The sequence below is a fragment of the Asparagus officinalis genome, chromosome 3 (assembly GCF_001876935.1).
Source record: "Asparagus officinalis chromosome 3, Aspof.V1, whole genome shotgun sequence".
Classification (NCBI taxonomy): Eukaryota; Viridiplantae; Streptophyta; class Magnoliopsida; order Asparagales; family Asparagaceae; genus Asparagus; species Asparagus officinalis.
In genome coordinates, this window is record NC_033796.1 from 42,672,736 (window position 1) to 42,688,103 (window position 15,368).

At 38.3% G+C, this 15,368-nt stretch overlaps 2 protein-coding genes across 2 annotated transcripts; one reads left to right on the forward strand and one right to left on the reverse strand.

The window, feature by feature from the left end:
• LOC109835018 (pentatricopeptide repeat-containing protein At4g19890) lies at positions 19-3,336 on the forward strand. The gene has a single exon (XM_020403018.1). The coding sequence runs from the start codon at positions 19-21 to the stop codon at positions 2,056-2,058; it is 2,040 nt and encodes a 679-aa protein (XP_020258607.1). The 3' UTR covers positions 2,059-3,336.
• LOC109833953 (cyclin-dependent kinase C-2-like) lies at positions 6,078-14,847 on the reverse strand. The gene is given in 18 exon segments (XM_020401835.1): positions 6,078-6,523; positions 6,525-6,586; positions 6,589-6,713; positions 6,715-6,806; positions 6,808-6,936; positions 6,939-6,990; positions 7,114-7,184; positions 9,028-9,085; positions 9,232-9,371; positions 9,893-10,010; positions 10,159-10,279; positions 10,372-10,444; positions 10,538-10,647; positions 10,834-10,863; positions 10,991-11,081; positions 11,164-11,245; positions 14,338-14,466; positions 14,549-14,847. Coding segments are annotated over 17 exon segments (1,569 nt in total). The 5' UTR covers positions 14,448-14,466; positions 14,549-14,847; the 3' UTR covers positions 6,078-6,418.

Sequence of the window (15,368 nt, forward strand, 5' to 3'; positions counted from 1 at the left end):
CGTCTCCAAAAAGGGAAGATGTCATTCCTCCACCGTCTCCTCTCGCCCACCTACTTCCCGCCAAAACTCATCCTTGCCCGCCATTTCTCCCAAGACCCCGCCACCAATCTCCCCCTCTCTAATCTCTGCTCCTTAATCTCCCAATCCTTAGAGAATGGCGACCGCTCCCTCAAATCTCTCCAGCCCTCAGCCATCTCCCATGACCAAGCAATGGCCGCCGTGGCCTCTCTCTCCGCCACCGAAGGATCGATGGCTGCCCTCTCCTTCTTCCATTGGGCTACCTCTCAGCCCAAATTTCAAACTTACTTCAATCTCTACATAACAACCGCAGACTCACTCATCTCCAATGGCAATTTGGAGAAAGCCCAAGAGGTAATGAGAACTATGGTTGAGAAATTCTCCGAAGCTGGGCGGTTCAAAGAGGCGGTCGATATGGTTTTTGATATGAGTAACCAAGGATTACCTCTAGGCACTCACACCATGAACCGAATTCTTAAGATTAGTGTCGATTTGGGTGCAGCGAATTTTGCAGAGAGGGTGTTTGATGAAATGTCTCTTAGAGGAGCTTTGGCAGACGTTACTAGTTTTAGGAGTTTAGTTACAGGGTTTTGTCGTTCAGGGGAAGCTGGTAAAGTTGAGAGGTTTCTGAGATTAATGGAACATGGAGGATATTGTATCGATAATGTGACGTGCACTTTGGTTGTTGATTTATTCTGCAAGAAGGGTTTGTTCAGAAAAGTTCGTTGGGTGTTTGAGAGAATGTCTGAGATGGGTTTTTCTCCTAATGTGATAAATTATACTGCTTTGATTAATGGGTTAGCTAAGAAGGGAAGTGTGAAGCAAGCTTTTCAAGTTTTAGAAGAAATGGTAGCAAAAGGACTAAGACCAAATGTTTATACTCATACTATACTAATTGATGGATTGATCAAGATCGGATGGACTGAGAGGGCATTTAGGCTTTTCCTTAAGTTGGTTAAGAGCAATTCTTACAAGCCTAATATTCAAACTTATACCGCAATGATTTCTGGGTATTGTAGAGAAGGAAAGCTGAGTCGAGCTGAGATGCTATTTATTCGAATGAAAGAGCAGGGTTTGGCTCCAAATATTAAAACTTATAGTACTCTTATAGATGGGCATTGCAAAGTTGGAAATCTTGATCGTGCTTTTGAATTGGTGAATTTAATGAGAGAACAAGGTTGTTTTCCAAACATGTGCACGTATAATTCGATTATTGATGGACTTTTCAAGAAGGGAAGGCCTCGAGAAGCTTATAGAATCCTTCGAAATGCACTGCGAGAGGGATTGGTGCTTGATAAGGTCACTTACACTATTCTTATTAGTGAGCATTGCAAGCGAGAAGAAATCAATCAGGCTCAAGAAGTTTTTGATCAAATGGTTAGTGTTGGTTGTGCCCCTGACATCCACACTTATACCACATTAATCGCTGCTCAATGTAAGCAGAAGAATATGAACGAGAGTGAGAGATTGTTCGATGAATGCATTAAGCTAGGTTTAGTTCCAAACAAGAAAATTTATACCTCGATCATAAGTGGTTACTTCAGGGACGGAAAGGCAAATTCTGGTTTGAGATTTTTTGATAGAATGATTCAGAGTGGAATCGGAGCTGATTCCGTTACTTATGGAGCTTTAATAAGTGGGCTTTGCAAAGAAAATAGATTAGAAGAGGCTAGAGCTCTATATGAGCTGATGCTCGACAAGGGTTTGGTTCCTAGTGAAATTAGTCGTGTAACTTTACCTTATGAGTATTGCAAGAGAGAGAAGTTAGATGTTGCGATTTCGTTATTGGAGAGATTGGAGAAGAAACACTGGGTTCGGACTGCCAATATCTTGGTTAGAAAGTTGAGTTCTGATGGAAAAGTGGATGCATCACTTTTATTTCTAAACAAACTGCTGGATGAAGATCAGAGTGTTGATCAGATAACATATGTTGCTTTCGTAACTGGGTGTTATGAGAATGATAGGTATTCTGTTGCGTCTGATCTATCTGAGAGATTTTCAAAGCGAAGAGGTAGTTTTCAAAATGCTGCCATAACATGAGATGTGATAATTGTTCACAGATCTAAAATGTGTTAATCTCTTGGTGAAAAGACTGTATGAGTCAAGGAAACTTGTATGTGTTAATCTCTTGGTGAAAAGACTGTATGAGTCAAGGAAACATGAGATGTGATTTTACAGATCTAAAATGTGTTAATCTCTTGGGAAGACAAATGGATTGGTAATAACACATTAGCAAGTTTATATGCGTGTTTATACAATCTCTCTTTGTCTACAAATGTTTCTACTCGTAGTCAAGGAAATTTTCATGATCATATATGGCATTGGCATCCAATTTTGAAGAGAAGCATCTCATCTGTATCTTCCACTGCAAAGCTAGAGCTCATTAATCTTATTGGTTTGCACAGAGTTACCAATCAAGTGGATGTTCCTAAATGTTCTCTTACATCAAGTGGCTCTTTCTCAGTCAAGTCTTTGTATGTTTTCTTAAACTCTAGAGGAATTCCTTCTGCCATTTTCAAAGTTATATGGAATCCTATAATGCCTAGCAAAATTCAGTTTTTCACATGGCTTTTATCTATGAATGGACTACACACCAAAGATAATCTTATGAAGAAAGGTTGGCAAGGGGATCCTACTTGCTTATTATGTGGTACACATCCTGAATCTAGAGGTCATCTTTTCTTCTCATGCAATATAGCTAAAAAAGTGTGGAAGCATTTCAGTGATTACTATATGCCTTTCAAATGGCCGACATCTCTCTATGACCTTCTTCACTCTGTAGAGTCTCCACAAAAAATTGATGGGATCTTATGGCGCTATTTTATCTTCGGTTTGCTGGAATTTATGGTCTACAAGGAATAATTTTATTTTTGAACAGGTCAACTTCTCTGTTCAGTCCATTATTAACTCAACTATCATTGGATTATATGAATGGACAGATTCTGGAAGAGGAAGTTCTGAACTCAAGTTAGCAGCTGCATTAGAAGTCAAGCCAATCTCGAGGAGCAGTGGATGATAGCATATGTTAGTCTTTTGTGTTGTTTGTGCAAAGAACATATTTTGTGGTCCTCCTTTTTGTTTTTATTGGATTATAGAAAATATAGTTTCTTTTTACTATATGTATGGTCGGCTGTGGTTCTTCCCTATATCCATGTCTACGGTGAATGACGACAAGGCCCACTCTTCACCTTCATGGATGTTTGGAAGAAGAAGGTTATACATCACTAGTTAAGAGAAATTATATTTTCTATCTTCTAATTTCTATGGATACAGTTCGTATCCTACTCTTGTAGCTATACTTTTGATATATATTAATGAACAGGGTATATCTCTTGTTTTATTCTCAAAAAAAAAAAGATTGTATGAGTCTCTCTACTCAAAATGATTTGTGTTATATGTCAGAGAAAGATCAATATCACTTATTTGTAAACTAAGGATTTGATTTGTGAATGTGTTTAATGTTGTTTGTGGACCCTAATTTACATGGAGAATACATATCATTAAGACCCATAATGGGCGCCTATATAATTGCACCCAACTATAATGGGTCCTTGAGGGGGGGGTCCCGCTGACTGATCAGCAGACAGAGGTCCAGTGGGAAAGGTCCCCTGGAAGAAAATTTTAATTTATGATTCTATATTGAGAGTATTTTATGAATTTCCGAGCTCGTAGGCATAAACCCTATGCTATAAATATGCATCTTTGGTTGTCTATTATATTTTGTATCAAGAAGAGAGAAATAGAGAAGGCATGGAGGTGAGTTTTTGAGAGACCGGTTGTAATCATTTATTGATTATAGCAATGGAATCGTGACCTAGTCGTACCCCGAGGACTTAAGTAATCACATTGATTGTCGAACGTCGTTAAATCTTTGTCTCTATGATTGTTTCTCTATGTTTCCTTCTTTATGTTCTCCACCTTTCCTTCTCTCTATTGTCTTTCTTTGGTTAGTTTTCCAGTATGTTGCTAACATTCAAGGCCCTGTGCACTATATGCTTTCTACGATTCAATTCCTGCGGATGGTAAAAATAGGAACAAATCATAGTTGACTTGCTTCCATCTTCTCCAACTCATATGTAACACCTTGAGATCAAGTGTGGGGAAAAGGAAAGAGGAAGATTTGAACTAATTTGAGGTAAGGCGGAGTTCAAGAAGGAGCGGCTGGGCATTGGGTATTGTTCTTCATCTTATATGGTCCACCGATAAGAACTTTTCTCACAAGATAATTGCATCAATTCTTCTACAGGGACTGCTCATTCCAAATCCTTGGATTGATACAGAGACGTCAGATTCCGACACGGGCGTCCAGTGCAGCTAGCGGAGCACTGTATGAGGTTGGGATGCAGAAGGCATACGAATATACTTCTCTAATTTATATGAAACTTTCTGCCTCCATGCTTAAAAGATGTCTATCTTTGTATTGAAGTTATCTAACTTTCTGCTAAACATACTTATTTCCTAATGAACTTCTACCTCTGATTAATGATTTATGTAGCTTGTGTTGAAAGTTTTTTGTATTTGATGTGCTTGATCATCTATATTTTATCGTGTAAATTAAAAAACGTTTTGGAGACAAATCTTGGGAGCAATATACGTGTTGATTAGGGGAGAAAAAAAAAAAGAAGGGACTTGTTTGTAAGGACGTTTAGATGGAATTCTGTGTAGAAAAATTTCAGTGGCTTTTTCTTCGTACACTTAATTTTCACAAGCACAGAAAGAATAGACAAATAAAAAGGATTTAAAAAAATTACTTAAAAAACTAGCTTACGTTAACTCTGATGGGGGGAAAAAAGAGAGGAAAATTACAAAAAAAATTATCTGAGAGGATCATACAATCACGTCCTCACGGTTGAAAGAACTAGAAACTAGAAGAAACTGAAAGAAGGAAAACAGATATCCAATGCCGCTAGCTGCATCATATTGCTTATTTTTAATACTATTGCCATCAGCAAAGGGATTCAAGCTCGCAAAGAGTTTGATGGTCTTCTTCATGGCGCTCTATTTCTTTCTCGATCCGTAGCTCGTCATAAACTTCTGCCTTGCCAGGAGTCGCATCTGCGCGTTGTAAGTGCCGCTGGCATCGTGCTGTTCGTCTCTCTCGACACGCAAAGATCGCTGAACTTCAGCTTGGGCTGCTGGTATTCAGCACAGAAGAAATCCGATGCGGACTCGCTCCTCTTCAAGCTCGTCTTCCACTGGATATTCTCTTGTTTGCTTATTGACATTTCCAAGTTTTTTTTACGGCTTGTCGTATATTTAGAGGTGTCATATTAGCCCACCCCGAGTAGGAGTAGGTTCATTATTTGTTGTTTCAATGCTTGTTCCATTTGGAATTAAGGTCGCATTATGTACGTAGTCCTAGTTCGTCTAGCAGTATTATCAAGGGACCGGGTTCGGATTTCTCACACAAACACACGCGCACGCGCCACACATCCACAATTTTAGATATCATAAGCGACTCCGGGTTCACATAGTTTTGCCTCAAATAATGGCCAGAAGCAAGCATCATCGCTTCTGTGGGTTCTGGATTACATATGGGCGAAGTTACATGAACGACAACTATAACTTCGCGTGACACTGAGTAGAGCAGGATGCGGAGTGAAACGAGCGATTGGCCTTCGTCTTCTTCAAATGTTCGGATAATCGGATGCAGGCAATAACCAGGAGAAAAAGAAAAGAAAATAATATTCTTTACTCGGCATTAATTTGAAACGCGTAGGTACTGCACCAGGGGCTCCAGGGCCTCAACATCTTCTTAGCAAGCAAGCATAGCAGCATTTGCCAGAAGTGGTGTGTTCCTAAGAAAAGGAATCCTCGCCCCGTCGCTTCCACGTACCATCCGCAACTCCAGCACCGGGCGTCTTTGTTACCTCAGGACATAGGAAAATAAAAACTCCAGCACCCGGGGAAAAGAACGAGAAAAAAAAAAACCCCGTACTCTTTTTCGTGAAACAGTGCGCAGAAACCACAGAATTAGTGAAAGATGAAGACTACATTCCAGGTCTATGCAATTTATAGCTGGCGAGTAGCAGCTGCATTCTAGACAAACCATATAAATATGAAGCAGAACAGCACAAATCTTGACACCAACCAACGGGCCTGTAAGCTCACTATTTTCTCAAATGCATGACATCAAATGACATTGAAGAAATATGTAACTCTATGGATTACCAGTATACATCAGATCACTCTTGGTACGATTTCCTGGTTTCCTCTGGTCCCAGTCCAACTCAAACCAATAATAAATGTCGTCCTAAATTCAAGAACAGACCGCCGAACCTCAATATACCCAAACCAACAGATGGATATACAAAGCACTGGGGAACCAGTCCTTGATTAAGTTATAACAGAATGTTAACCTCAGATACAACCCATTGCCAAAAAGCTGCACTGAGCCCAGCTACTGCCAGTTATTGTACTGCTGGTTGCGACTACCACCCATGTTCGGTCCTCGCCCACCACCAGAACCCCCATATGGGCCCCCCGGTGGATAGTTCGGGGCACCATAACCCAGCACCACTACTGCCACCGCCTCTACCAAGCTCCCGCATCCCCGCTCCCGCATACTGGGCCCGCGGCCCTGCGGCGGATAGGGCTCCCACTGACTGTAGCCTCCGCCACCCTGGCCCTACCGCGACTCGGGTGATTAGGAGTTGTTGTTATCACCGCTAGGGTTTCCGCCTGTGGGGTAGCGTTCCCACCCGTCCCTGTGGCTTCCCATAATGGTGGCTTCGGGCACCTGCTGCCATCTTTGACGGATGGTTGTGGATGGGCTGCAGAGGGCCCGCGCCTGCGCCGAATCTGTAGGGTGTGGCCTGCCCCCCTGGTTTGGCTAGGATTGGAAGGGAGGCGGGTGTGGTGCTGTTGGATGCTGCGAGCTTTCTGTCGCTTCGCCATCTCCTCATGCTGTCGCTTGTTGCCTGCCCTTTCTTCTTGGTTTGGAACTCGTGAGAGGATTCGTATTTCGGTAAACTGTGTGAAAAGAAAATACTTAACATGAGAAACTTTAGATAAAGCCCACTAGGCCAGTTTGGTAGTATATTATCGTATACTGGAGCATGTACTAAATATGGATAATTCTGGAATTAGATGAACCTTTTAGGATCACATGGTAATGGGTCATTCCAGAAGTACTCCGCGTCTAGTGCATCCTTTGCAGAGATTCTCTAAAAAAAGTAGGACAAGAAAAGTTGAGATGAAAATCAGGGATCTACAGTATATCATGAAAGTATACAAGACAAATAGGTTATCAGCTCAAGAAATTTCTGATGTTAGAACAAGGGGCTGCACCAATGGAAAAATAGATATAAGTAATGCACCACTTATCATGTCCCATAATAACAGAAACGTGTGATCTCCTATGAAGAAGATCGAACTATGGTGCCAAAGTTTAAACTGCTCTTTCCATAAATATAATTCTTCAATGACATAGGAAAGGGGTGAGGGGGTAAGTCAAAATGCATTAGCCACTTACCTCTTCTTTTTTAAATATTTCAATTTCACCTGCCATCAAGTTGTACAAATAAGCAATTTAAGGTGCTAAGCCAAGTAGAGAACTGAGTGGAACAAGGGCACTGACAAGTTCCAGTAACCTACAAGGGTCACTTACCAGATCTGAGGATTACCCCATTCCCCATTTCCCCATGCTATTTGGTGAAATAATTGCAATACGATGTGTTATAGCTAACTGACGGAATGAAGCATGATAAGGTTTGTGTAAATTAAATTTAATTGCATTGTCTGGTGGATTGAAAGTGTTAAATAGAGTTTTTTTTTAAACAGCTTAGCTATGCCCAGAATAGCTAAATATATCTATATATAAAAATAATAGTAGTGAATCAAATTACTGCTGACAATCATTATCTTTGTAATCACCATTGAATATATAATAACAAATATAATTTCATAGTTTATAATCATCCTTGAATATTTATTAACAAATATAGTTTCGTAGTTTATAATCATCCTTGAATATTTATTAACAAAATATAAGTAATGCATACATAATAAACATTAAGGACTAATCAATAATTAAATAAAATAGAAGCTAATAAATGGCACCCATAAATATTCTCCTATTTCTCCGCTAGGTTCTTAATTCAGTTATCGACTAGCCAGAATTCACTTAAGGCAATACCACTGATTAACCACCCTAAGGATAATGGTAGCATATATTATTTACATAATACAGAATGTAAGATTAAATGCAGTCTGTTCTAAAAGAAGAGCTAAGGTGTGGGTATCTAACACCAAAATACATCACATACACTACAGGCTACTCAAGAATAATAAAAGATCATTGAATAAAATGGAAGCAAAGGTTTTAGTACGAGAGATATGCTCAGATTTCAAAAGATGATAACAGGGGGAAGAATATCATCAGGTAGACATACAGTACTCCAAGACAAGGATATCAGAAACACTGAAACTAGCATGATACTACCAACAAAATCACAGATAGTACAGATGTATAATGGAGAGCAATTGGAAATTACAAAATACTTTGATACATAAAAACCAAGGAAGCAATTGGAAAACTTTTGAGCGTGATGGCAAGTATTTAAGCTGCAGGTGCATTCTCTAGAAATATCTTCCAACAAAATGTGAAAAATAAGAATTTTTTTTAGTTTTTTGTCATATAATGTAAAGAGAAGCACCCAAAAACCTGGCAAACAAATCATGCACAATAAGGTATGAAATATCAATAAGAGTGTGGCCCAGAATCAATATCTAGCAAGATTCATGCCTGTATGAGTTATTAATAATGTGACTGAGATATCTCAATATAACATTAGTCATGTTTTTTTTTTTGTGGGGGGGTGGTGGGGGGACCATGACCAATGTTATATTGAGATATTTCAGTCACATTATAAATAACTCCTACAAACATATGAATCTTGCTGCAACCTGAAAAGAAGAAGAGAAAACAATACAGTAAATATAAAAGTACCAAGCAACGAAGTTCAATATATACTGTAAAAATACCGTGCAGAAGCAGCAGTTAAATACCTGAGATGGATCGAGTGTTAGCATCCTCTCAAGTAACTCCAATGCATGGCGGTCAAAACTGACAGGCAACATGTACCCCAATTAGACTTAGAAAATATGAATACAACCCTCTAGTATAAAACTTCAGCAAAGATGGAAACCCAGCCTAGACTGCATTACAAGACTATAATTGCCAAAACATGTTTAGAACTACAGGTTGCTTACTGCTTAAAAACCTCTCTCACACGCCTCTTCATTGGCCTTGATGGCTTGAAGTTGTTATACCAGGGTATCTTGGTAACACCAGGCCAATTAATCTCATCCGGTGTTCCACAAAGTTCAAAAATCTTAGTCAATTGCTCTGGCTGCAGAAATCAAACAATTATGATAATGTAAATCCTACCAGGTATGTGAGAATAGGAAAATAAATGAAATTAAAATTAAAAGCAAAACAGTCTTAACTAGGACAAATCAAAAGTAATAGAAGTTTTAAAGAGCAAACAAGAAACATATGACGGTGCTCAAATGTAATTGCCTCTATGCTGGAAAGTAGGTGCTGTAAGATTTCCGGGACTTGAGAAAAGTGAAAACATGCGATATGTACCAACTGTTTGTAGTTCATGCATATGGTCTCGCAAGTATATGTTAAGTTTAAATGTACGGACTCCATTTGGTTTAGAGGACTAGGATGGAAAGTAAAAGACAATGGATCTGTTCGATTAATCTGAGAGTTGCCTAAAAGGAAGAACAAGTTAATTCAGATTCGGGTATCTAATAATATTTAGCCTCCAGGAAGCAATTAGCAATGGTTAAATAAAGCAGAAAATAGAGCCATTCAAACAGTATATTAGTCATGTAAAATGACAAATACAATGAGCAATCTCACCTCATTCTTTCCAGGCAAGATCGGTTTTCCATGAAGAAGTTCTGCAAATATACATCCAACAGACCACATGTCAACAGCTGGACCATACTTCGTCGCCCCAAGCAAAAGCTCCGGAGGTCTGTAACCAAAGTTACCAAACCAATATGACCCTGAAGCAATTAAAAATAAAGAGCCGTACAATAACTACTATTTGATTACTACATGATAAAGTCAGTACCAAAACTGTCAACACGGCTTGTGTTAACAATTTAATTACTATATCTCACCTGTACCATAAAGTGATCACGCGATTTGTTAAATTTCCATTATGATCACTGGAGAAGGAGCGTGCAAGTCCAAAATCAGCAAGCTTTAAATTTCCATCATTATCAATGAGTAAATTTGACCCTGGACCATCAAAAGATATAAAACACTAACATTATCAGAATAATATTTGCAAAAAAGGGTGAGCTGAATGAACAGAATGATTTAATGGAAACCTTTTATGTCACGATGTAGCACTTGGTTCACGTGGCAATAATGCAATCCAGTTAGCAGCTGCCTCATGTAGCACTGGAAAAAGTTAAAAAAAAATTATTAGTAGTCATCAAAAAAGAAAAATAGTAGCATAACAGACAATTCAAAGTGTCATCTAAAATTTGGTACCTTTATCTGAGGTACTGTAAATCTCATACCAGGACGATCTGAAAGGCCAGTCAGATCGTGATCCATATACTCAAATACCATGTAGATACTTCCCTTGTATTTGTTTCCATCTGTGTCTCACAAGAAAATTAAAACATTAGACTGATTCTCACTAACCGAGCAGTTGCAAGGGAAGGAAACAAGCTAAAATCAGTTCCCTTATCCTCTGTGTAAAGATCACTTTTTTGAAAGAAACTCACACAAATATTAAACTATTTTATAGCTGAGTATAAGACAATGTAATAATAGAGTCACACCTGGTCTTCCTTGCTCATCTTTTTCTGGACCTGAAAGTATTTACAACAAAGTAAGATTTTGGAATAAACCAACAGGCCAAGCAAGAAACAAAATACAACAAAGATGTCAGGGATAAAACAATAAACTTATCAAGGCCCAGATTGTCTTAAAAGCAACCTGGAGAAGTTACAATTTCTTTCAGTTGAATAACATTCTCATGTTGCAGCTTCTTCAGAATTTTTATTTCACGTATTGCCGTTATAGGAAACTGCAAAATAAAACATATCAGTATTAACAAGCATGATGCAACAAGACAAAGATTTCCATAACATATGGATAGGAATGCATACCCCTTCTCTCTCATTGTCCATTCTAATTTTTTTCAATGCTACTACTTCTCCTGTTCTTATTTCTTTTGCCATATACACCTGTCTGCAATAACCCAAAAAAAAAAGAGAACTAATTAACTGCTAGAAAGAAATAGATTAATTTAATAAAAATAAGATGACAATGGCTCCAACAAGCAGAAACCACTGTGTTGCACAAATGTAGCAGACACGTGCATAAGCTCACACACTTATAAGCACACAACCAATGCACGTACGCGCACAAATCAAGAGTTTTAATAGGAATGCTTGAGAAGAATAGTGGACAGCCTGGAGTAACTTAGCAGAGGTTTACACATCACAATTATCACTGTAGATTATAAACATTATGAAGACCAACTAGAAAGAGAATTACTAATTAAGAAATGACCGTAGAAAAACATAGCACGAACAGAGTACCAAGAAAAGATAACATTCAATTACTATAGGCCAATATTAATTTTATGGGTGACTGAAAAATAAAATAATATTGATCTAAAAGCTACATTCTTAAGGGGCTGTCTGGTTCGTTTTCCAGAAAACCTAAAAAGAGGATATTAGTAAAGAAACCTCAAAAAGGGTGTCATCCCATTTCGTACCCAAAAGCTCTGAAATGGGTTTCCCTAAATTAGAGTCACATCAACCAATGGGAGGGAGCCAGCTCACTTTTTCTTGTGGTTTCAAAGTGGTAAACAAACAAAAACAAGAAAACTTGTGGGAAATCGTACAATTTCTCATGGGTTTGTAGAAATGGTCATCGAATCAAAGCTTTTTCCATAAATTTTTTGTGAAACAAACAGCCCCAAAAGGAAAAACAGATTAGTCAAATTGAAAGTCAAACTACTGATAGCTCACATTTCTAGAAATGAAATTAATCTAAACTATAGAATAGTGGCTTAAAGAACATGCTTATGTCAAGAGACAATATTGGCCACAGGTTTCCTAAGTTAAATCCTAAACATATTTTGCTAATCTAAACCCCCTATAAAATTGTCTTGTAACTCAACTGTGCTCTCTGCTTCAGTCCGCTTTGATAGCACACAAATCCTCTCCCTTTTATCTTTGATGGTTCCCATCCTCCACCTCCTCCCATTCACGCCTCCATACCCGGTCTGCTTCCCGCCTTCCATTTTCAACCCACTAGTTTGAGTTCCCTTGACAGCTACATCACTTTCTGCTAGAACTATGTCTTTACACGTCAAATACAACATTCCTGAAAGGCTGAAACTAATAGCTCAATAAGCTTTTGTTGCTCTTGAGAACTAACTCTTGGGTTTAATTAACGGATTGACAGCATTCTTTTTCCTACGTGATCTGACTTGCTACTCTCTCCAAATCACAATATTGCAGAAATATTCAAGATGATTTTGCTAAGCCTACTGATCTCAAAACCTGGTGGGTTCAAATCTTCATTCGTATGCTGCTCACATTTTGGTTCATGCATAGCAAATTATGCTAACTGAACTCACACTCTTTACTCATGATTACATGTGCCTAACAAGTTTCTATCAACGAGTTAAAATATTTAATCAATGTGCATTGAGCACATAAAAAGTTTTACTGTAGTATTAAATGGTATACAATAACGTCATGGGAAAGATTGTCAACAAAGAATCCAAAAGAACATGATATGCAAACTTTAAGATGTAAGCATTAAGTTAAAATAAAGAATATGGGAATCAAAAAAAGAAACTGTCAACTTTCTGACTTAATAAAAGTAAATATGTAATTAGTTACTACAAAACCATGTGAAACACTCGATAACATGGTAAAATATATTGACAAAAGTATCATAAATCCTATTCTGGAGATGCGGAAATCATGGGGGAGGAAAGATGAATGATCTATAAATAAAAGATCTTTCAGTTGAAAGAGAGAGGCGAGCACACACACAGAGAGAGATAGCGGGCGCAGGGGGGGGGGCAGCATTGTGCACTAATAGGAACCATTATTATTGTAAAACAAAAGAAGTATAAAAGTGCATGTAACAGCTGCAAGAAGCCACTACTAGTTGATGAATAACAAAGCTAAAGATCAAAACTTCAGTGGCATTCCTACTTCCAAGCATTGTATGCAAACTGTTGAAACTGACCTAAAGTAGGTGACAAGCATACAACAACGCAAACAGAATGCATTCACTGCAAACGTGGGAGGTTGGTTACATAAATCATGTTCTGTAATTCAGTTTGTCTGTAATTATCTTCTTCGTTAAGTTCATCACCATCATATATGTAGATTAGAAGTTTATTTGTGACATGACACCCTAGGAAGACTTGACATATAGTAGAGTTGCACAATCTGTTGGGCCCAATGTGGTTCATTCTCTTCTACATTTTAATCAAAAAACACTTTAATCTTATGTCTGCCTCTTAAACCAACAACAGATACAAAAGCATTTATCCCATAATTCAATATCTGCTACCTAGCTCACACCAAAACATCCACCATGCCATATTTACTCTATTGAGTTTTCATAAATGCTTTTCTTGCATATGTATGAAAGATGAATCCTCATTCTATAAGCCATAATGCTAAAGACAATTTTTCTTTTAAATCCCTAATACTATATAATCAAAGCACTGCACTTCACCCCCCATCTCACAATAACTAGTTTCCAGTAATATGGGTCAATTCCTAAAACAAATCATCATTTTGTATACCGGTAACAAGAATGCTGAAGAATGGGAGAAAGGAACCAAACCAGAATATCCCAACTTTAACCTGCTCGTCCTGAAAGCCCGAAACAACTGGAATTTCCATTCCTAATTGTTACAAATTATATGTGATAAAAAATCATTACATGAACGGTCTACATCTCTTATAAACCTGTACAATAATAGTAGTGCAATTACTGGGAGTTGAGGCATCATGTGATACAGGATAAACAGGGAAAACTCTAGGAAACTTCAGGTCAGTTAATTCTCAAATCAATATCTCAATGTCGTTCAGCTTAGATGTAAGAAACTTAATCAAGACAAATTTTCATGATAAAATCAAGAAAGGGAGCACTTTGGGATAATTTTCATTGAATGATAAGACCTCCCACCAATCGAATTAATTTAACCAGCAATAATAATCTCAAATAATAATACACAAAAAAGAGAGATTTCTAGATTTCCTTGAGAAACAAAAAGAACTTTTTGAATTAATTCGACTTACCCATAAGTCCCTTCCCCAATCTGCTCCAATTTCTCGAAGCAGTCGACGCTCCGAGAACCCCAAGATGGAGCTTCATCCAGGTTCAGTTGCCCAGAAGCGGCAATCGCCATTTACGATAAAATAACTTCACTGAAACCATCAATTTCATTGATCAACCCCGCAATCAACAAATAGAATACATAATCAATTTCAAGAAACCGATGAAATTTACCTAATTAGCAGATGATTCGCCAAGAATTGATTTCTACCGAGCAATCAGATGAACGAACTATCTTCTACGCCAATTAGAAGAAATTTAAGGGATCGATTTTAGGGTTTTGTGGGATTTGGGGGAGAGAAAGTAAACCCTAATGATGATAGGATTTAGGGTTTATAGAATGAGAGAGAGAGAAAGATAAGAGAGAGAAATTGAGCTTTACCTTTTGTTCGTTTGATCGGCGGCGCGAAAGGGGCGAGAGAGAGGGGGAAGAGAGAGACCGCTGATATTTCATGATCCTTGGGAATTTTGGGGGCGGAGAGATGAAATTGGATTCTCACGAAAACGATCCGAAATTCAACCCGAATCCGAACCCGTAACTCCTCTGTTCGGATTCGGTAGGGGGCAGGATTCGAGAACCGATCCGAAATAGATAAGAACGTAAAATCCACACAGCTCGAATATAACCTAACTAAGGGGTACCCTTTTTGAATGGAAAAATCTAGTCGAATCTTAGATCATTTTTTGTCAAACACATTTTAAACCCCTAAGCAGATTAGTTCTGTTATTTGGTTAGTGTAGGGGTTACTAAACAGCTCGAAGATTGTGTGTGAAGAAGAAATCACAATACTCTACAACAACTATGCAACAATATAAGGCTTTGTTTGGCAAACTCCTCAAAACTGGATGGACTGATCAATGTCCAATTTTTGAGTAATCTGTAGGGGTGGGCACATGCCGAGTCGACATGTGGGTTGAACCGACGCAGCCCGTCATGGGTCAAGACTCAAGGAATACTCAATGTCATCGAGTTGTGGGTTGGGCTAGGTTTTGT